The sequence below is a fragment of the Triticum dicoccoides genome, chromosome 3A (genome assembly GCF_002162155.2).
Source record: "Triticum dicoccoides isolate Atlit2015 ecotype Zavitan chromosome 3A, WEW_v2.0, whole genome shotgun sequence".
NCBI lineage: Eukaryota > Viridiplantae > Streptophyta > Magnoliopsida > Poales > Poaceae > Triticum > Triticum dicoccoides.
In genome coordinates this window covers 10,825,675-10,850,001 of record NC_041384.1, presented here as the reverse complement: position 1 = coordinate 10,850,001, position 24,327 = coordinate 10,825,675, and the positions used below count along the sequence as shown (strand labels likewise).

Sequence of the window (24,327 nt, the reverse complement as noted above, 5' to 3'; positions counted from 1 at the left end):
TTTGGCCCCCCTCACGGACGGCGCCACCGCTGGCACCTGGAGGGGGGAAACGGACGCGTCGGGTCTACATGGAGGGGATCTTGCTGTGGGTCTGGCCCGGATGTTGCTCCAAAGTGTTCCTATGGGCTGACCTAACACAACCGGGTGGAGAGGTCCACTGGTCAAATCCCGTCCGTGCAAAGTCAAAGGGCTAGATCCCGTGGTCAAACGCTACAGGGTTAGGCGGGACGGGGGCCCTGGGGGTAGCAATGCCACCGGAGCATCGCACCGGGCCCTCATACATGCGGGGTGGTGTGGTGGCATGTCCGAAGAGGCGGCACGCATCTCCGGGGCGTGGCCCCCCTAACGGACGGCGATGACACGGTAGTAGCCATTCTGCGGTAACGATGCGGCGTGAATATTATTAAATACTCGGAGCACGATAAAATCATGAGTTTTTTGCACGACGTGGGCACATGTGCTATAGGAACGATAATATTTTTTTCATAATTTTTGGTGATGGAGAAGTATCCCAAAAATTCCCTCTACGCGGATTGCCCTTCGCGCGTCTACGGCTGTGGCCGCGGCCTCCGGGGGCTAGCATGCCGCCAAATCTTGCGTAGGCGGCCTCTCACAAGTTTGGAAGTGTTGTGGTGGTTGCAAACGCCCGGCACGCGTGTCCGGGGTGTGCCCCTCCTCACGGACGGCGCCGTCGCCGGCACCTGGAGGGGGGAAACGGACGCGTCGGGTCTACACGGAGGGTATCTTGTTGTGGGTCTGGCCCGGTTGTTGCTCCAAAGTGTTCCTATGGGCTGACCTAACACAACCGGGCGGGGAGGTCCGCTGGTCAAAGCCCGTCTGTGCAAAGTCAAAGGGCTAGATCCCGTGGTCAAATGCTACAGGGTTAGGCGGGACTGGGCCCTGGGGGGTACAATGCCACCGGAGCGTCGCACCGGGCCCTCATACATGCGGGGTGGTGTGGTGGCATGTCCGAAGAGGCGGTACACGTCTTCGGGGTGTGGCCCCCCTCATGGATGGCGCCGCCGCCGGCATCCGGAGGGGGGAAACGGACGCGTCGGGTCTACATGGAGGGTATGTAGCTGTGGGTTTGGCCCGGATGTTGCTCCCAGGTGTCTGGGAGCGCCAACCATCTCCCTCCGACGGACTTGGATCCGCCGCCGCCCCCACCCCCATCGTCGACGACCCCCTCCCCCTTCACTCACCTCACAAACTAAGCTCCAAATCGAGCATGCAAGGCGGTGGCCATGGCGCTCCCGGACCCGCGACCAGGCCACGACCTCGGCGGACGAAGCTACTCGAGTTCGGCGCCTCCCCTCCCCTCCTCTCTGTGTGGTTCCGGGAGAGGAGAGGTCTGAGCGGTTAAAAGAATTAAAAAATCTATATGAAATAATAATACATAAAAACATAAAATGCAAAAATATTACTATAAAAAAATCTAAAAAAATAACTATAAGAAAATATTAAAAAATCTAAAAAATGAAAAAAATATAACTATAAGAAAATATTAAAAAATCTAAAAAATATATATGCCTACGGCTAAGCCGTCGGCATATGTGACACGTGCCATCGTCAGATATGCCGACGGCTTAGCCGTCGACATACATCGCCTTATCCACTCACGGGCTCGCCCCCTCCACCCATTCCCCATTGCGCCCCGACTCCCCACCCGACACGCTGCGCCGCCTCCTTCTCCACACCCGCGCCGCCTCCTCCTCCACACCCGCGCCGCCGCCGCCGTCCAACTCGGCCGAGCCCCGACCCGGCCTCTCCAACCCCGCGCCACCTCGCCTCCACCCCGGCCCAGTCCCGTCCCCGCCTCTCCAGCCCAGCGCCGCCGCGCGCGACCCCGCCCCTGTCCTCTCCACCCCCGTGCGCCCTGACCTCCCCATCGGCCGCACCACCCTGGCCCTCCCGTTGGCCGTGCTTCTCTGGCCGGCCCAGCCACGCCCCGGCCCTCCCGTCCCCTACACCGCCGGCCCCAACTCCACAGCCGCGACACCGCTCTCCTCGGTGAGCTAGCACTCCTTTGTCTTTTTTTCTTCATTTTTTTGCATGATTTAGCTACTGTTGGATGTATGAATGGATGGATGTTGGATGTATGAATGGATGGATGTTGGATGTTGTTAGGTTGTTAGATGGATGGATGTTCTATGTGTCTTAGATGGATGGATGAATCTCGGCAAAATGAATGGATGCATGATTTATTTTTTATTTTCAGTTTGTGATGTTGTTAAGTAGCTATGTGAGATGTGCTTCAAATTTGGGATATGATAAGTGGTTATTTCATCATGATGATCTTGCTAAAAAAATGATATGTCAGTGCTTAATGTGAGGTGATTACCTTAATTGGGATATGATAAGTGCTTCCAAAATTGACACTTGAGAAAATATGATTTTTTTTCATAGTTTAATGTGTCAATGCTTAATGTGAGGTGATGACCTAATTTTTTCACTCGGTGGAATTAACAGGATTTGTGGTGTTCCATCTTCGTGGAGTGATCGTCGACATTGGAGGTGTTGGTCCACGATCGTCCATCCTTTGATCGACTACATCCTCTACATCTGAGGGTGAGCAACAATTCCATGACCTCGTCCACTTTCTGAGTCTGAGGAGGAGGATTATGTTCCTGATGGCGAGAAGGAGGAGGCCGAGGAGGAGGGTGAGGAGGAGGAGGCCGAGGAGGAGGGTGAGGAGGAGGAGGCCGAGGAGGAGGGTGAGGAGAGGGCGAGGAGGGTGGAGGGGAGGTTGATCCCGCGTTGTGGGGTGACTTGCCACCGGGTGCTCCGCAGGGGTGGCTGCGTGGTAATGCCGGACTACCTACACCACCTTCTATCGAGGAGCACAAGTGGCTCATTGAACCTGTGGGGACAGAGTAAGTGCCTCTCAATCATATTTTCAACACATGACAACATTTTCTTATTGTACACATGGCAATCATTTGATTCTTTTGCAGAAACTGGATCCTTCGCGGAAAGGGCCGTAGACCGAACGGCCTTATCACTGTCCTGTTGAAGGAGTTTTGGCCTGGCCTATTCTGCCCGCGGCCAGACAGGGACCCGCAGCAGCGGGTTTTGGCCACGAGCTGGGCCCACTACGAGGCTTGCAGCAACGCGGAGTACGGGACGACCGCTAAGGCCGTGATCACCAAAATTTGGGTAAGTTCTCTTCTGAATCACTTCTCTTCAGTTCCGTTCATAGTTTATTATTGAATCACTCAACTCATGCCTTGTTTGCTTCTGGTTTATGCATGATTGCAGCAACTCTATAGAGTTCTTGACGAGCACAAGGCCAGAGCCAACGTGGTCTTGCTTGCGGCTGCGAAGAAGAAAGCTCGTCAGTTGCAGTACGAGGTGCGCTGGGTTGCCGTCTCGCAGTACTACCACTACTACCTGCACCAAAAGATGACCAAAACTCAAGCGCAGAAGCTACGACTTACCTTGAGCAAGGAGCAGTTCATGATGGTAACTATTACTAACTTTTCATTGTTTCAAGCAGTCAACTATATGTTTCGTGCTCACATGTCATGCTTCCAAAATTTGCATAGGTTGTTCCTCGTTGGTGCTATGGAAGGCATGACGGATGGGCGAGTTTGGTGGATAGGTGGCTCGGCGCCGATGCAGAGTTTGCTGCCAAGAGCATCAAGGCCCGGGCTAACCGTGGAGACAACGGGACACACGGCCAAGGAAACAGGAACCACTGGGGCTTCAAGGCCATGAAGGTATATCTATGTGCATGATGCATTTTTGTTCTTCTTTACGTCATGTTCTTATGTATGGCTGACTTCTATTTGACGTTGTAGGAGGACAAGTTGAAGAGGCCGCTCTCAGACATGGAGTCGTGGAAGCCGGCCTGCGAGCGGAGTCATCGCAAGGAGGGTGAGAGCCAGTACTACGGCAAGACCGAGGAGTACCTGGGGTCTTACATTCATCACTATCAGGAGTTGCATCCGGATGTTCCTGTTGCTGAGGTCGCCCAGTCTCGATCAGATCGACGACACGGCGGTGGTGGCCATCCAGGGGAAGAAGAATGGCCGGTATCCGTGTTTCGACGGCTTGATCACTCCTTCGATCTCGTACACACAGCTTCGGGCTACCAACCCGAGCCAGTTAGAGAGTACGGGGCATTCACAGACTCCCTTAGCCCGCCAGCATGCTGTAAGTACTTCCTCTTTATCTTTTTCTATCTAGCATTCTCAGTTTATTTTCAGCATTGCTCACTTAGAAACAACCTAAATTATGTAGGCATATAAGGAGTTTGTCGAGCATAGGAATCTCGAGGTGCGGGAGTACTTGAAACGAGTGAAGGCAAACGATGATTACAACCGTCAGATGATGACAGTTAGTTTTGCCCTCTTAAAACCAAGCTAAATTTTTGTACTTTCATTCCTTCTGATCTTCTAGTTTGCTTGTTTAACCAACATTCAGGCTATGTTGGCGTCTTGGACTAACTGCACGGATCCACCACAAATGGGACCCCCACCACCACCTGCGGGAGAACCCCCACATGTTCCCACGTTCGATGAATGGGTGGCACTAGGCAGTGATGGTCCGGTTAGTACATTTGCCTAACTACTAGCAAACTAGTTCTCGTTCATGAAACACTATCATATCATATTTACCGTTAGAATCTTTTCTGAAACATGTAGGGGACCGGTGGCTCGACTCCTGCTCCGTCGACCCCAGTCACTCCGATCTGGCAGAGTGGTGGTGGTCGCGATGGCGGTTTTGGCGGAGGTGGTGGTGGTTTTTGTTGGAAATATGCCCTAGAGGCAATAATAAAAGTGTTATTATTATATTTCTCTGTTCATGATAATAGTCTTTTATTCATGCTATAACTATATTATCCGGAAATCGTAATACACGTGTGAATACATAGACCACAATATGTCCCTAGTGAGCCTCTAGTTGACTAGCTCGTTGTGATCAACAGATAGTCATGGTTTCCTGGCTATGGACATTGGATGTCGTTGATAACGGGATCACATCATTAGGAGAATGATGTGATGGACAAGACCCAATCCTAAGCATAGCACAAAGATCGTGTAGTTCGTTTGCTAGAGCTTTGCCAATGTCAAGTATCTCTTCCTTTGACCATGAGATCGTGTAACTCCTGGATACCGTAGGAGTGCTTTGGGTGTATCTAACGTCACAACGTAACTGGGTGACTATAAAGGTGCACTATAGGTATCTCTGAAAGTATCTATTGTTTTATGCGGATCGAGACTGGGATTTGTCACTCCGTGTAAACGGAGAGGTATCTCTGGGCCCACTCGGTAGGACATCATCATATGCGCAATGTGACCAAGGAGTTGATCACGGGATGACGTGTTACGGAACGAGTAAAGTGACTTGCCGGTAACGAGATTGAACAAGGTATTGGATACCGACGATCGAATCTCGGGCAAGTAACATACCGATAGACAAAGGGAATTGAATACGGGATTGAATAAGTCCTTGACATCGTGGTTCATCCGATGAGATCATCGTGGAACATGTGGGAGCCATCATGGGTATCCAGATCCCGCTGTTGGTTATTGACCGGAGAACGTCTCGGTCATGTCTGCATGTCTCCCGAACCCGTAGGGTCTACACACTTAAGGTTCGATGACGCTAGGGTTATAAAGGAAGCTTGTATGTGGTTACCGAATGTTGTTCGGAGTCCCAGATGAGATCCCGGACGTCACGAGGAGTTCCGGAATGGTCCGGAGGTAAAGATTTATATATAGGAAGTCCTGTTTCGGCCATCGGGACAAGTTTCGGGGTCATCGGTATTGTACCGGGACCACCGGAAGGGTCCCGGGAGCCCACCGGGTGGGTCCACCTGCCCCGGGGGGCCACATGGGCTGTAGGGGGTGCGCCTTGGCCTACATGGGCCAAGGGCACCAGCCCCAAGAGGCCCATGCGCCTAGGGAACCCTAGAGGGAAGAGTCCTCGAGGGGGAAGGCACCTCCGAGGTGCCTTGGGGAGGATGGACTCCTCCCCCCCTCTTGGCCGCACCCCTTTCTTGGAGTAGGGGGCAAGGCTGCGCCTCCCCCCTCTCCCCTGCCCCTATATATAGTGGAGGGAAGGGAGGGCATCCATACCTGAGCCTTTGGCGCCTCCCTCCCTCCCGTGACACCTCCTCCTCTCCCGTAGGTGCTTGGAGAAGCCCTGCGGGATTGCCACGCTCCTCCACCACCACCACGTCGTTGTGCTGCTGTTGGATGGAGTCTTCCTCAACCTCTCCCTCTCTCCTTGCTGGATCAAGGCGTGGGAGACGTCACCGGGCTGTACGTGTGTTGAACGCGGAGGTGCCGTCCGTTCGGCACTTGATCATCGGTGATCTGAATCACGACGAGTACGACTCCATCAACCCTGTTCACTTGAACGCTTCCGCTTAGCGATCTACAAGGGTATGTAGATGCACTCTCCTTCTACTCGTTGCTGGTATCTCCATAGATAGATCTTGGTGACACGTAGGAAAATTTTTGAATTTCTGCTACGTTCCCCAACAGTGGCATCATGAGCTAGGTCTATTGCGTAGATTCTTTGCACGAGTAGAACACAAAGTAGTTGTGGGCGTTGATGTTGTTCAATATTCTTACCGTTACTAGTCCAATCTTGTTTCGACGGTATTGTGGGATGAAGCGGCCCGGACCGACCTTACACGTACTCTTACGTGAGACAGGTTCCACCGATTGACATGCACTTGGTGCATAAGGTGGCTAGCGGGTGCCAGTCTCTCCCACTTTAGTCGGAACGGATTCGATGAAAAGGGTCCTTATGAAGGGTAAATAGCAATTGGCATATCACGTTGTGGTTTTGCGTAGGTAAGAAACGTTCTTGCTAGAAACCCATAGCAGCCACGTAAAACATGCAACAACAATTAGAGGACGTCTAACTTGTTTTTGCAGGGTATGCTATGTGATGTGATATGGCCAAGAAGAATGTGATGAATGATATGTGATGTATGAGATTGATCATGTTCTTGTAATAGGAATCATGACTTGCATGTCGATGAGTATGACAACCGGCAGGAGCCATAGGAGTTGTCTTAATTTATTGTATGACCTGCGTGTCATTGAACAACGCCATGTAATTACTTTACTTTATTGCTAACCGGTAGCCATAGTAGTAGAAGTAATAGTTGGCGAGACAACTTCATGAAGACACGATGATGGAGATCATGATGATGGAGATCATGGTGTCATGCCGGTGACGATGATGATCATGGAGCCCCGAAGATGGAGATCAAAAGGAGCAAAATGATATTGGCCATATCATGTCACTATTTGATTGCATGTGATGTTTATCATGTTTATGCATCTTGTTTACTTAGAACGATGGTAGTAAATAAGATGATCCCTTACAACAATTTCAAGAAGTGTTCTCCCCTAACTGTGCACCGTTGCTACAGTTCGTCGTTTCGAAGCACCACGTGATGATCGGGTGTGATAGATCCTTACGTTCACATACAACGGGTGTAAGACAGATTTACACATGCAATACACTTAGGGTTAACTTGACGAGCCTAGCATGTACAGACATGGCCTCGGAACACGGAGACCGAAAGGTCGAGCATGAGTCGTATAGCAGATACGATCAACATGAAGATGTTCACCGATGATGACTAGTCCGTCTCACGTGATGATCGGACACGGCCTAGTTGACTCGGATCATGTAATCACTTAGATGACCAGAGGGATGTCTATCTGAGTGGGAGTTCATAAGATGAACTTAATTATCCTGAACATAGTCAAAAGACCTTTTGCAAATTATGTCGTAAGCTCGCGCTTTAGTTCCACTGTTTAGATATGTTCCTAGAGAAAATATAGTTGAAAGTTGATAGTAGCGATTATGCGATCAGTAGAAAGCTTATGTCCTTAATGCACCGCTCAGTGTGCTGAACCCCAACGTCGTTTGTCGATGTTGCGAACATCGGACATACACGTTTTGATAACTACGTGATAGTTCAATTAAATGGTTTGAGTAGAGGCACCAAAGACGTTTTCGAAACGTCGCGGAACATATGAGATGTTTCGAGGGCTGAAATTGGGATTTCAGGCTCGTGCCCACGTCAAGAGGTATAACACCTCCGACGATTTTCTTAGCCTGCAAACTAAGGGAGAAAAGCTCAATCATTGAGCTTGTGCTCAGATTGTCTGAGCACAACAATCACTTGAATCGAGTGGGAGTTGATCCTCCAGATGAGATAGTGATGTTTCCCCAAAGTCATTGCCACCAAGCTGCTAGAGCTTCGTGATTAACTATAACATATCAAGGATAGATATGATGATCCTTGAAATATTCATGATGTTTGACACCGCGAAAGTAGAAATCAAGAAGGAGCATCAATTGTTGATGGTTGGTGAAACCACTAGTTTCAAGAAGGGCAAGGGAACAAAGGGATACTTCATGAAACGGCAATTCAGCTGCTGCTCTAGTGAAGAAACCCAAGGTTGAACCCAAACCCGAGACTAAGTGCTTCTGTAATAAGGGGAACAACCACTGGAGCAGCATTACCCTAGATACTTGGTAGATGAGAAGGCTGGCAAGGTCGATAGAAGTATATTGGATATACATTATGTTAATGTGTACTTTACTAGTACTCCTAGTAGCACCAGGATATTGGATACCGGTTCGGTTGCTAAGTGTTAGTAACTCGAAATAAAAGCTACGGAATAAACGGAGACTAGCTAACGTATTATTATTATATAACTGTATTATCCGGAAATAAAAGCTAACTCGAAATACACGTGTGAATATGCCCTAGAGGCAATAATAAAAGTATTATTATTATATTTCCTTGTTAATGATAATTGTCTTTTATTCATGCTATAACTGTATTATCCGGAAATCGTAATACACGTGTGAATACATAGACCACAATATGTCCCTAGTGAGCCTCTAGTTGACTAGCTCGTTGTGATCAACAGATAGTCATGGTTTCCTGGCTATGGGCATTGGATGTCGTTGATAACGGGATCACATCATTAGGAGAATGATGTGATGGACAAGACCCAATCCTAAGACTAGCACAAAAGATCGTGTAGTTCATTTGCTAGAGCTTTGCCAATGTCAAGTATCTCTTCCTTCGACCATGAGAGCGTGTAACTCCTGGATACCGTAGGAGTGCTTTGGGTGTATCAAACGTCACAACGTAACTGGGTGACTATAAAGGTGCACTACAGGTATCTCCGAAAGTATCTATTGTTTTATGCGGATCGAGACTGGGATTTGTCACTCCGTGTAAACGGAGAGTTATCTCTGGGCCCACTCGGTAGGACATCATCATATGCGCAATGTGACCAAGGAGTTGATCACGGGATGATGTGTTATGGAACGAGTAAAGTGACTTGCCGGTAACGAGATTGAACAAGGTATTGGATACCGATGATCGAATCTCGGGCAAGTAACATACCGATAGACAAAGGGAATTGAATACGGGATTGATTAAGTCCTTGACATCGTGGTTCATCCGATGAGATCATCGTGGAACATGTGGGAGCCATCATGGGTATCCAGATCCCGCTGTTGGTTATTGACCGGAGAACGTCTCGGTCATGTCTACATGTCTCCCGAACCCGTAGGGTCTACACACTTAAGGTTCGATGACGCTAGGGTTATAAAGGAAGTTTGTATGTGGTTACCGAATGTTGTTCGGAGTCCTGGATGAGATCCCGGACGTCACGAGGAGTTCCGGAATGGTCCGGAGGTAAAGATTTATATATGGGAAGTCCTATTTTGGCCACCGGAAAATGTTCGGGATTTTTCGGTATTGTACCGGGAAGGTTCTAGAAGGTTCCGGAGTGGGGCCCACCTGCATGGGGGGGCCCACATGGACGTGGGTAGTGGGGGCAAGGCCCCACACCCCTGGTCAAGGCGCACCAAGATCCCCCCTTAGAAGGAATAAGATCATATCCCGAAGGGATAAGATCAAGATCCCTAAAAAGGGGGGATAACAATCGGTGGGGAAGGAAATAATGAGATTTCTTTCCTCCCACCTTGGCCAACGCCCCAATGGACTTGGAGGGCAAGAAACCAGCCCCTCCACCCCTATATATAGTGGGGAGGCGCATGGGAGCTATACACGAAGTTCTGGCACAGCCCTACCTCTCTCCCTACTCCTCCTCTCCCATGGTGCTTGGCGAAGCCCTGCTGGATTGCCACGCTCCTCCACCACCACCACGCCGTTGTGCTGCTGTTGGATGGAGTCTTCCTCAACCTCTCCCTCTCTCCTTGCTGGATCAAGGCGTGGGAGACGTCACTGGGATGTACGTGTGTTGAACGCGGAGGTGCCGTCCGTTCGGCACTAGGATCATCGGTGATTTGAATCACGACGAGTACGACTCCATCAACCCCGTTCACTTGAACGCTTCCGCTTAGCGATCTACAAGGGTATGTAGATGCACTCTCTTTCTACTCGTTGCTGGTCTCTCCATAGATAGATCTTGGTGACACGTAGGAAAATTTTGAATTTCTGCTACGTTCCCCAACAGTGGCATCATGAGCTAGGTCTATTGCGTAGATTCTTTGCACGAGTAGAACACAAAGTAGTTGTGGGCGTTGATGTTGTTCAATATGCTTACCGTTACTAGTCCAATCTTGTTTCAACGGTATTGTGGGATGAAGCGGCCCGGACCGACCTTACACGTACTCTTACGTGAGACAGGTTCCACTGATTGACATGCACTTGGTGCATAAGGTGGCTAGCGGGTGCCAGTCTCTCCCACTTTAGTCGGAACGGATTCGATGAAAAGGGTCCTTATGAAGGGTAAATAGCAATTGGCATATCACGTTGTGGTCTTGCGTAGGTAAGAAACGTTCTTGCTAGAAACCCATAGCAGCCACGTAAAACATGCAACAACAATTAGAGGACGTCTAACTTGTTTTTGCAGGGTATGCTATGTGATGTGATATGGCCAAGAAGAATGTGATGAATGATATGTGATGTATGAGATTGATCATGTTCTTGTAATAGGATTCACGACTTGCATGTCGATGAGTATGACAACCGGCAGGAGCCATAGGAGTTGTCTTTATTTTTTGTATGACCTGTGCGTCATTGAAGAACGCCATGTAACTTACTTTACTTTATTGCTAAACGCGTTAGTCATAGAAGTAGAAGTAGTCGTTGGCGTGACAACTTCATGAAGACACGATGATGGAGATCATGATGATGGAGATCATGGTGTCATGCCGGTGACGATGATGATCATGGAGCCCCGAAGATGAAGATCAAAAGGAGCAAAATGATATTGGCCATATCATGTCACTATTTGATTGCATGCGATGTTTATCATGTTTATGCATCTTGTTTACTTAGGACGACGGTAGTAAATAAGATGATCCCTTACAAAATTTCAAGAAGTGTTCTCCCCTAACTGTGCACCGTTGCTACAGTTCGTCGATTCTAAGCACCACGTGATGATCGGGTGTGATGGATTCTTACGTTCACATACAACGGGTGTAAGACAGTTTTACACAGCGAAAACACTTAGGGTTAACTTGACGAGCCTAGCATGTGCAGACATGGCCTCGGAACACGGAGACCGAAAGGTCGAGCATGAGTCGTATGGTAGATACGATCAACATGAAGATGTTCACCGATGATGACTAGTCCGTCTCACGTGATGATCGGACACGGCCTAGTTGACTCGGATCATGTGATCACTTAGATGACCAGAGGGATGTCTATCTAAGTGGGAGTTCATAAGATGAACTTAATTATCCTGAACATAGTCAAAAGGATTTTGCAAATTATGTCGTAGCTCGCGCTTTAGTTCTACTGTTTTAGATATGTTCCTAGAGAAAATATAGTTGAAAGTTGATAGTAGCAATTATGCGATCAGTAGAAAGCTTATGTCCTTAATGCACTGCTCAGTGTGCTGAACCCCAAACGTCGTTTGTGGATGTTTCGAACATCGAACATACACGTTTTGATAACTACGTGATAGTTCAGATAAATGGTTTAAGTAGAGGCACCAAAGACGTTTTCGAAACGTCGCGGAACATATGAGATGTTTCGAGGGCTGAAATTGGGATTTCAGGCTCGTGCCCACGTCAAGAGGTATGAGACCTCCGACGATTTTCTTAGCCTGCAAACTAAGGAGAGAAGCTCAATTGTTGAGCTTGTGCTCAGATTGTCTGAGTACAACAATCACTTGAATCAAGTGGGAGTTGATCTTCCAGATGAAATAGTGATAGTTTCTCCGAAGTCATTACCACCAAGCTGCTAGAGCTTCGTGATGAACTATAACATATCAGGGATAGATACGATGATCCTTGAAATATTCGCGTTGTTTGACACCGCGAAAGTAGAAATCAAGAAGGAGCATCAATTGTTGATGGTTGATGAAACCACTAGTTTCAAGAAGGGCAAGGGAAAGAAGGGATACTTCATGAAACGGCAAATCAGCTGCTGCACCAATGAAGAAACCCGAGGTTGAACCCAAACCCGAGACTAAGTGCTTCTGTAAATAAGGGGAACAACCACTGGAGCAGGATTACCCTAGATACTTGGTAGATGAGAAGGCTGGCAAGGTCGATAGAAGTATATTGGATATACATTATGTTAATGTGTACTTTACTAGTACTCCTAGTAGCACCAGGGTATAAGATACCAGTTCGGTTGCTAAGTGTTAGTAACTCGAAATAAAAGCTACGGCATAAACGGAGACTAGCTAAAGGTGAGCTGACGATATGTGTTGGAAGTGTTTCCAATGTTGATATGATCAAGCATCGCACGCTCCCTCTACCATCGAGATTTGGTGTTTGCGTTGAGCATAGACATGATTGGATTATGTCTATCGCAATACGGTTATTCATTTAAGGAGAATAATGGTTACTCTATTTATTTGAATAATACCTTCGATGGTCATGCACCTAAATGAATGGTTTATTGAATCTCGATCGTAGTGATACACATTTTCATGCCAAAAGATATAAGATAGTAATGATAGTACCACTTACTGGTGGCACTGCCAAGTAAGTCATATTGGTTTAAAACGCATGAAGAAGCTCCATGTTGATGGATCTTTGGACTCACTCATTTTTGAAAAGTTTGAGACATGCGAACCATGTCTATTGGTATATATGCATGAAGAAACTCCATGCAAATGGACCGTTTGAACTCACTTGATTTTGAATCACTTGAGATATGCAAATCATACCACATGGGCAAGATGACTGAAAAGCCTCGGTTTCAGTAAGATGGAACAAGATAGCAACTTGTTGGAAGTAACACATTTTGATGTGTGTAGTCCAATGAGTGCTGAGGCATGCAGTGAATATCATTATGTTCTTACTTCACAGATGATTCGAGTAGATGTTGAATATATTTACTTGATGAAACACAAGTCTGAATTATTGAATGGTTCAAGTAATTTCAGAGTAAAGTTGAAGATCATCGTGACAAGAGGATAAAATGTCTATGATAAGATCATAGATATGAGTATCTGAGTTACGAGTTTTGGCACACAATTAAGACATTGTGGAAATTGTTTCGCAATTAATACCGCCTGGAACACCATAGTGTGATGGTGTGTCCGAACATCATAACTGCACCCTATTGGATATGATGCATACCATGATGTCTCTTATCGAATTACCACTATCGTTCATGGGTTAGGCATTAGAGACAACCACATTCACTTTAAATAGGGCACCACGTAATTCCGTTGAGATGACACCGTATGAATTATGGTTTAGAGAAACCTAAGTTGTCGTTTCTTAAAAGTTTGGGGCTACGACGCTTATGTGAAAAAGTTTCAGGCTGATAAGCTAGAACCCAAAGCGGATAAATGCATCTTCATAGGACACCCAAAACAGTTGGGTATACCTCCTGTCTCAGATCCAAAAGCAATAAAGGATTGTTTCTTGAATCAGGTCCTTTCTCGAGGAAAGGTTTCTCTCGAAAGAATTGAGTGGGAGGATGGTGGAGACTTGATGAGGTTATTGAACCATCACTTCAACTAGTGTGTGGCAGGGCACAGGAAGTTGTTCCTGTGGCACCTACACCAATTGAAGTGGAAGCTTATGATAGTGATCATGAAGCTTCGGATCAAGTCACTACCGAACCTCGTAGGACGACAAGGACACGTACTACTTCGGAGTGGTAAGGTGATCCTGTCTTGAAGGTCATGTTGCTAGACAACAATGAACCTACGAGCTATGGAGAAGCGATGGTGGGCCCGAATTCCGACAAATGGTTAGAAGCCATGAAATCTGAGATAGTATCCATATATCAGAACAAAGCATGGACTTTGATGGACTTGCCCGATGATCGGCAATCCATTGAGATAAATGGACCTTTTAAGAAGAAGACGGACGTGGATGGTAATGTCACCATCTATGAAGCTCGACTTGTGGCGAAGTGTTTTCCGACAAGTTCAAGGAGTTGACTACGATGAGATTTTCTCACTCGTAGCGATGCTTAAAGTCCGTCGGAATCATATTAGCATTAGCTGCATTTATGAAATCTGGCAGACGGATGTCAAAACGAGTTTCCTTACCAGTTTTCGTAAGGAAAGGTTGTATGTAATACAATCAGAAAGTTTTTGTCGATCCTAAGGATGCTAAAAGGTATGCTAGCTCCAGCGATCCTTCTAAGGACTGGAGTAAGCATCTCGGAGTTGGAATGTACGCTTTGATGAGATGATCAAAGATTTTGGATTTATACAAAGTTTATGAGAAACTTGTATTTCCAAAGAAGTGAGTGGGAGCACTATAGAATTTCTGATGAGTATATGTTGTTGACATATTGTTGATCAGAAATGATGTAGAATTTCTGGAAAGCATATAGGGTTATTTTGAAAGTGTTTTTCAATAGAAAACCTGGATTAAGCTACTTGAACATTGAGCATCAAGATCTATAAGGATAGATCAAAATGCTTAATAATACTTTCAAATGAGCACATACCTTCACATGATCTTGAAGGTGTTCAAGATGGACCAGTCAAAGAAGGAGTTCTTGCCTGAGTTGTAAGGTACGAAGTTAAGACTTAAAGCTCGACCACGGCATAATGGAGAGAAAGGACGAAGGTCGTCCCCTATGCTTAAGACGTAGGCTCTACAGTATGCTATGCTGTGTACCGCACCTAAAGTGTGCCTTGCCATGAGTCAGTCAAGGGGTACAAGAGTGATCCAAGAATGGCTCACAGGACAGCGGTCAAAGTTATCCTTAGTAACTAGTAGACTAAGGAATTTTCTCAATTATGGAGGTGGTAAAAGAGTTCGTCGTAAAGGGTTACGTCGATGCAAGCTTAACACCTATCCGGATAGCTCTAAGTAGAGATACCGGATACATACAATGGGGCAACAATTTAGAATAGCTCCAAGTGGAACAGTTATTTGGAATGGCTCCAAATAGAGCGTGGTAGCTGCATCTAGGACATGACATAGAGATTTGTAAAGCACACACGGATCTGAAAGGTTCAGACCCGTTGACTAAAACCTCTCCCACAAGCAACATGATCAAACATAAAACTCATTGAGTGTTAATCACATAGTAATGTGAACTAGACTACTGACTCTAGTAAACTCTTGGGTATTAGTCACATGGCGATGTGACCTGTGAGTGTTAATCACATGACGATGTGAACTAGATTATTGACTCTAGTGCAAGTGGGAGACTGTTGGAAATATGCCCTAGAGGCAATAATAAAAGTGTTATTATTATATTTCTCTGTTCATGATAATAGTCTTTTATTCATGCTATAACTGTATTATCCGGAAATCGTAATACACGTGTGAATACATAGACCACAATATGTCCCTAGTGAGCCTCTAGTTGACTAGCTCGTTGTGATCAACAGATAGTCATGGTTTCCTGGCTATGGACATTGGATGTCGTTGATAACGGGATCACATCATTAGGAGAATGATGTGATGGACAAGACCCAATCCTAAGCATAGCACAAAGATCGTGTAGTTCGTTTGCTAGAGCTTTGCCAATGTCAAGTATCTCTTCCTTTGACCATGAGATCGTGTAACTCCTGGATACCGTAGGAGTGCTTTGGGTGTATCTAACGTCACAACGTAACTGGGTGACTATAAAGGTGCACTACAGGTATCTCCGAAAGTATCTATTGTTTTATGCGGATCGAGACTGGGATTTGTCACTCCGTGTAAACGGAGAGGTATCTCTGGGCCCACTCGGTAGGACATCATCATATGCGCAATGTGACCAAGGAGTTGATCACGGGATGATGTGTTACGGAACGAGTAAAGTGACTTGCCGGTAACGAGATTGAACAAGGTATTGGATACCGACGATCGAATCTCGGGCAAGTAACATACCGATAGACAAAGGGAATTGAATACGGGATTGAATAAGTCCTTGACATCGTGGTTCATCCGATGAGATCATCGTGGAACATGTGGGAGCCATCATGGGTATCCAGATCCCGCTGTTGGTTATTGACCGGAGAACGTCTCGGTCATGTCTGCATGTCTCCCGAACCCGTAGGGTCTACACACTTAAGGTTCGATGACGCTAGGGTTATAAAGGAAGCTTGTATGTGGTTACCGAATGTTGTTCGGAGTCCCGGATGAGATCCCGGACGTCACGAGGAGTTCCGGAATGGTCCGGAGGTAAAGATTTATATATAGGAAGTCCTGTTTCGGCCATCGGGACAAGTTTCGGGGTCATCGGTATTGTACCGGGACCACCGGAAGGGTCCCGGGAGCCCACCGGGTGGGTCCACCTGCCCCGGAGGGCCACATGGGCTGTAGGGGGTGCGCCTTGGCCTACATGGGCCAAGGGAACCAGCCCCAAGAGGCCCATGCGCCTAGGGAACCCTAGAGGGAAGAGTCCTCGAGGGGGAAGGCACCTCCGAGGTGCCTTGGGGAGGATGGACTCCTCCCCCCCTCTTGGCCGCACCCCTTTCTTGGAGTAGGGGGCAAGGCTGCGCCTCCCCCCTCTCCCCTGCCCCTATATATAGTGGAGGGAAGGGAGGGCATCCATACCTGAGCCTTTGGCGCCTCCCTCCCTCCCGTGACACCTCCTCCTCTCCCGTAGGTGCTTGGCGAAGCCCTGCGGGATTACCACGCTCCTCCACCACCACCACGCCATTGTGCTGCTGTTGGATGGAGTCTTCCTCAACCTCTCCCTCTCTCCTTGCTGGATCAAGGCGTGGGAGACGTCACCGGGCTGTACGTGTGTTGAACGCGGAGGTGTCGTCCGTTCGGCACTTGATCATCGGTGATCTGAATCACGACGAGTACGACTCCATCAACCCCGTTCACTTGAACGCTTCCGCTTAGCGATCTACAAGGGTATGTAGATGCACTCTCCTTCTACTCGTTGCTGGTCTCTCCATAGATAGATCTTGGTGACACGTAGGAAATTTTTTGAATTTCTGCTACGTTCCCCAACAGTTTTGGCGGAGGAGGTGGTGGTTTTGGCGGAGGTGGTGGTTTTGGCGGAGGTGGTGGTGGTTATGGCGGAGGTGGTGGTTTTGGCGGAGGTGGTCTTGCTTGATGATTCGGTCCATGTGGCCATCGTGCCATGCCTTTCATATTCCTACTTTTATCATGTTTCATGTCTTGCACTACTTTTATGTTCATGAACTTCCGTCGGTGATGATCTTTAGATGATGTGATGAACTTGAGTATGTTTAGATGATGATGGTGAACTTGAGTATGTTTAGATGAACTTGAGTATGTTTACATGATGAATTGTCATATTTCTGCATAATTTCATATTGTTCTGTTTTGAAATGCTGTCAAATGAATTGGAAAAGAGAAAACAGGGAAAAAAACTATGCCTACGGCAAAGCCGTCGGCATATATACGCCCAGGAGTTACCAGGGCTTGCCACGTGGCACATCTATGCCTACAGCAAAGCCGTAGGCATATATGAAAATCTATGCCGACGGCTTTGCCGTAGGCATAGCCCTGCTGCCAGGAGAAACCAGGAGCTGCCATGTGGCAGAGATATGCCGACGGCAGATTCATCTATGCCTACGGCTTTGCTGTAGGCATAGCCCTGCCACCAGGGACACCACGGGTCGCCACGTGGCAGAGGTATGCCGACGGCTTTGCCATCGGCATAGCTCTGCGACGTGGCATTGCGTGATTCGTCAGCGCTTTTGACGACGCTGTCCGTTGCCGTCAGACGAAAAACACTGCCGACGGCTATACTATGCCGACGGCTGACGTCAGGCCGTCGGCATAGGCCCCTATGCCGACGGCTATACTATGCCGACGGTCTGACAAGACTACGCTGACGACATCTACGCCAACGGGGCTATGCCGACGGCAGCCGTAGGCATAGATCTATGCCGACGGCCTAGGGGCCTATGCCGACGGCCCGTGGCCGTAGGCATAGCCCGCGAGTCCGGTAGTGTACTAGTACTATTAGGTACAAAAAGTCAAGGTTGCTTCCAATACATGAATACTGGCCCTCATTCCACATGCGTGATCAACTCCGCTTGATGCTCCCCTACGCGTGTTTCCCACCCATGCTTCTGACCGGTGCTCTTATTCCAGACGTATGTTGCGTAATTTCTACTATGTGTACATAATTATGATTGAAAATTGTGTTTTGATTACATGATTTTGTGGTCTGAAGTCGCTATTGGCTGGTCATGCAGTGCATTTCTAGACGCTATCGAGAATTAATTCCACCAAATGCAACTGACAAAGACCAGAGACCAGAGACCAGAGACCAGAGAGAGGGATAGGTGGGAAACCCTAAACATTGGCTCCAAGTTGTTGATCAGGTGGTGGTTTGCAAAATCATATTCGAACCCTAGCCTATTCAGTCTCCGATCATTCCCCTTATAGCAGAAGATTACCTAAACTTCTTCTTTATCTATTTATTGGCCATTGTCAGAAACAACAGTCCCTAGTTCATTAGACATGAACCGCTGGTTTATTTTTGTTCACGGTTGCAGTTTTATCCACCAATTTCAGTTTTCTTACTTTTCAGAGAAGAAAAAGGCTCAGGTTTGACAAATAATAATCATAAATACAATAGAAAGAAATTGTTGAATGATTTGATATCTTAATGTTCATGCTCATGCATATGGTCTTTGAACCATTTCCAGTAAAATGATTGGAACTGCTTTTGCAAACCTTTCTGAAACATGCTTGTATAAAAATTCATGTGAAACATCTACAACGGTTTGGCAACCACAGTTGGCTTGTACTTGTGGTTTTCTCATAGAGCGATGCCCTTTTGGACTTGTTCCCTGATAACATCTATAACGAACCTCTATGAAATACAGTGCGAGCTAAATTATGAGTTTTGGCAATAGTTTCAGTTCTATTTGAAATAAATTTAAGGCATGTCTTATCAGTTTCCTAGATTCTCTATTAGTTATAATCATGTTTCAAAACTTTCATATTTTTCCATTCTTTTTCTATATTCTTCAAAATAGTTTCACTCGGCTAGGCAACGAATTATTGTCAGAATTTTCCTCTCTATTCTCTTTTTGTTTGGAGCCATTTCATCGTAGTTACTATTGTGAACAAAGAAAGCCGATATAAGAAATCAATCGGATCATGCATGAACGAATAATCATGAACTTTTTTCTTTGGAGTTTCATGGACAAACAAAAACTAATAAACATGAAAATTACACCAACCAGATCTTGACCGTCTCATGAACAAAAGCAAGCATGAAATATCCCATTTTTCATCTCCAAGCATTAAAGGAAAAAATCAATTAAAAATCCACCATGAACTCAAGAAAGATGGACTCTACGTGTATCAAACAAAGAGGGAACTAAGATCTAGATTGAAGGCAAAAAATGAAGAGGCGTCGAGGTGTGACCCAGGAACCGAAACACAATTTCTACATCCGTCCTGGTTTACTAGTCCCCCTTGTATTTTGGGTCATATTTTGACCATGATTTTAACTAATAACATATAAGTTATACGTAGCAAAAACAATATCATTTGAAACTACATGTCTACATTCAAATACCAAGCCAACAATATAATTTTTGACGACATGCATTAACGTTTTGCTAGTCAAATATATGGTCAAACTTTGACCCAAAATATGATGGGGACTAATAAACCGGGACGGAGGTAGTAATTGCCTTGGTGCTTGGGACACGCATTCAGCTAGCTTGTCCATGGCTCTTTTCATCCACCTCGTTACGCCAATGGACACCACGACGAGCATGGTGATGTAGGCGGAAACCACGATAATCAACTAGTGCGAGGATGTAGGCGGACGTCCTCACCCTCCTGCAGCTCCTGGCCGAACAGGTCTAGGATAATGGTGGCGTGCACGAGGAGGCGTCAGGCCCCGATCACTAGATGCCCCATATGTACTCGCGCGATGTGGCGATGGCGCTGAAACGAGCTCCTCACCGCGCCCTCCCGGACGACAATACAGTTGTTGGATGGACCCGGCAGAGGTGGAGGAAATGATGGCGTGGTGGTGATGGATGGCATCGGGCGGTCAGGAACAATGACTCGGTACGTGCACTATTATCGGATCTAGCCCATTGGGTCATGGTGGGCCGACAGTGCAACTGTACATATACATTGAAATTCAATTTTTTTTGTTCTCTACATAAATAGAGAATTTATTAGGTCCGTGTCAACATACGCACAGTCAGTGCAGTGGTTAATCTTGTCACGTCGAGTGTTCGAGTCTCTGCTCTGCCAAACCGTGTCACTATCGTCAATTTCAATAAACTAATCTAATTGGCAATTTTTTTTCTTCTTCTAATAAACGACCCATCTTATATATTTGCGCCTGCCTGTGTTTGCCAACAGAAGGGTAGCATCTATCATACTCGCAGCATCGATCGACAGCCCACAAGGTACGCAGGCGTGATGTACTGTTTGTGTGCTTGGCTCTTCCTTGCTCCTTAATTTGTGCTAGCTAGCTGGTTATATGTGGTGTTCTTGGCGACCGGGCATAACCAAAACGGCAAAAGTGCGTATATGTAGTGTTCTTGACGTATATGTGGTTTGGCACGTTTGGAAAGAGCGTCGCGGGAGGATTTTCGATCACAAAGAGGTGTCGATCGGCTGTTGGCTTTGCCAGTTTGATACTTTGATTAGAGATGATTTGGCTCTTGCATGAGCCTTTTTTTTAGGAGAAGAACCATGTATTCATTCATAATAGTCCGGAACAGTCCGGAGAGACAGCACACAAGGAAATTTACATCATCGTCGTCAAAGAGTCCAGCCACCTCGGTCGCCGAAGTTTTCACCGGAGGAGAGAAACACATGCCTCCAACTTAGCAAGATCAAACATAGTGCCATAGCAGCCAAGCTGCGTTATGAGCCTGTAACACTAGTGCAGAACCGGGTTTTAGCGCCGGTTTTTAAGGGCTTTTAGTGCCGGTTCCGGCACTAAAGAGTGGGGACTAAAGATGCCCCCCCTCCCCCCTTTAGTACCGGTTCATCACGAACCAGCGCTAAAGTGCCACCACGTGACACGAGCCAGGCCCGGGTGCGTGTAGGACATTAGTACCGGTTGGTAACATCAACCGGCACTAAATGTCTGGGGTGGTTTCGGTTTTATTTTTTATTTTTACATTAATTTTGTATTTTCTATTTAATTTTTTGTTTGCTGGTATTTTAGATAGTACGTATTGTACACGTTATATATATATATATATATATATATATATATATATATATATATATATATATATAATTTCTCCTACATGTTGTCTTGGTGTCTTCGGAGCACGATGACAAGTGGTTCATGGGGCGATAGCGGGTAATAGTATTCTCCTTTGGGATCTATGACCTGATCGAGCAAACATCCCGCTATTTCCTCTTGAAGTTCTAGTATGCGCTCCGTTGCTAGGAGCTTCTCCCGCACCTCTTTAAACTATTAAGAAGGAGATCAATATGTATGTGTATTAGTTGTGTGATTAGATATCGATAATGATGTAAATATTGTGAATAGTGTTCTGGCAAACGTACCCCTTCCTGTCTTTGAGATTTGCTCCTTTCGGACGTCATCATGCGAATGTTCTCGCAAACGTAGTATACACACAGATTAGTCTCTGAAGCCTGCCTCAGGGCCTTTGCGAAAATGAAATTTAATCAGATAATAATTAATTAAGCATGATAATTAACTAATGGTATTGAAACAAAATTAAAGAGATGGTAAGCTAACTAGTAATACTTAATTATTTACCTTGGTTCGAAACCAAAACAGCTTTTGTCGCCATTTGCCTGGAGTCACTTTGATGAACTTTGCTCAAGCCCTGTCCGCCAGCAAAGAAAATGAATAAAGGGGTTATTAAATAGTTAATATCAGGAAATGACGAACTAATTAAATAGGCTGAGATATAGTTAATAATGATTGAAATTACCTGCCGACTATCCCCTTTAAGATGGCGAAGTCACTTTCTTCATTAAGTAGTGAGTCCAGTACTTCAACTGTTCCTTTATCAACTTTAATGATTAACAAGATCCAGTGGAAACTGCATGCGCACACGTTTGCATGTCTTAATTAAGCGGGCATGTGCACAACACTAATCAACTAGCATAAACCATATACACTTAATTATTAACATCTAGCTAGCTAGTAAGCAAAAATAGAATTTGTAGTACAAGACAATGTGACTCACAGGAAGTTATAAGGAAGTAGTATATCTTCATTGCTATTGAGTCGCTTGAAGAACTCTAGCATGCTTTCCTCTAAACTTGCTCGACAATTTGGAATATTCCATGTGTACTCATTAACGGTATTAGGGTCAATGAACCCAATGGCATAGCGTCCAGATTTTTTTATTTCATACATCTTCATCCTGCATAATACCACAGAAAAAAATATAGTGACGATAATTACAGGTAATGATTGATCAAAAAGATCAGTACGGCTAGTTTGAGACTTAAATTACAGAAAGAAATCAGTTACATACAATAGCAACTGACGAGAGATTTGTCGAGTGCGTCTTGATTGAATAATTGAAACAGTTCTGTATACTCAACGGCCAGAACTTTCTCATGGAAGTAATGCTCCGCCTTGACATTCACCATGAGGGACTCTCGATTAGAAATCTTGGTAATGTTCATGTACCATTGATGCAATTCATACATTCTCGTTGGGAGGTTCTTGACCTCCTCGGACTTGACCAAAGGTTGGCCGCGGACATATTGCCGTTTTATTTCCTCCTCTCTAAGCGGAGACATGGGCTCGATGTCGAGGAGTTGTCCAACACTGATACCGAGCATTTTAGCATTCCTTATATGCTCCTCGGTTATTACCAGATTGTTCAGCTGGGGAACGGTTTGCCCACAATAATATTGGGCGCGCGTACTCTCATGTGTTGTTGGCACAACAAGCGGGGGGATCGATTGCGCCGCCTGTTCTCCCAGCTGGGGAACGATTTTTCCGCCTTTTTGACAGCTTCTTGTTGGCTCGAGCTCGAGCTCGCTTCTTTCTATAGTCGTGCTCGATGTGCCTTCCTGATTTGGTGCTCATAGTCTGAGTCAACAGGCTTGGGAGCTGCTGGTCTAGCCAAACGAATGAAGTGGTCAATCTTTTCCTCAGGCACTTTCTCCCTCGGTGGCAGTGCCGGTTTCAGTCTAAAATGGGCGTCCACTTCGGCCCGCACTATGGCATCGTTTTGCTCTTTGGTCATGTCATAAGGCCTCTGGAAGAGGAGCGAGGCTGCTTGAACCATATTTATACGCATGCCTCCGCCTGTACCTCCTGTACTACCTCGACTCGTATCGCTGCGCACCATAGCTGCGACGCACCACCTCCGGCGGGGCCGGCTCCCTCTGCACCGAACGTGGCCCACATGAACGCCACCGAAGGAGATCAGGGTCGATGACGGGACCCGGGTTCCTCACCAAGCGGCGAGCCCCTGAAGGTAGCACCTCCCAGTGCCAGCCCGGCGGAGCCCAGTCCCGGACATGGGTCCTCTGAAGCAGTACGTCATGGCAATCGGGTCGACGGCGAGGATGCGGGCCGGACATCGTCAAGAAAAAAAATACTATATGACGCAAAATTATTTTTTTAAAATTATTGGATTGTGATTTCTTATATACAAATTCAAAAAATGCTATTATACTAATTAAGCAATTTTATATGCAATTTCATACTAATTAAGCATCTAACACTAAAAACAGAAAAAACAACTTCTATACATCCATTAAAAAAAGAAAACAACATTATATAAAAAATCCATACTAATTAAACACTAATTATATCCATCTAACATGCATTCATACATATATACTAATGAAAAAATAATAATCTAAAACATGTAAACTAATTAAACATACAAAGATACGTATATACTAATTAACTTAAGGAAATGTGTGTGTGTGTGTGTATGGGCTCGGGGAGGGGCGGCGCCCATGGTGGTCGCCGGGGGCTAGGGAGAGGGGATAGAGGGGGGAGAGCTC

At 46.2% G+C, this 24,327-nt stretch overlaps 1 protein-coding gene across 1 annotated transcript in view; it reads left to right on the top strand.

Annotated features, from left to right (window-relative positions):
- Positions 1–1,244: 1,244 nt before the first annotated feature.
- The window catches only part of LOC119271694, a 35,805-nt gene continuing 12,722 nt past the window's right edge, over positions 1,245–24,327 (top strand). The window contains exons 1-2 of the mRNA XM_037553421.1: positions 1,245–1,349; positions 1,591–2,010. Of these exons, the coding sequence (XP_037409318.1) occupies positions 1,245–1,349; positions 1,591–2,010 (525 nt within the window). The remainder of the gene's footprint in view (positions 1,350–1,590; positions 2,011–24,327) is intronic.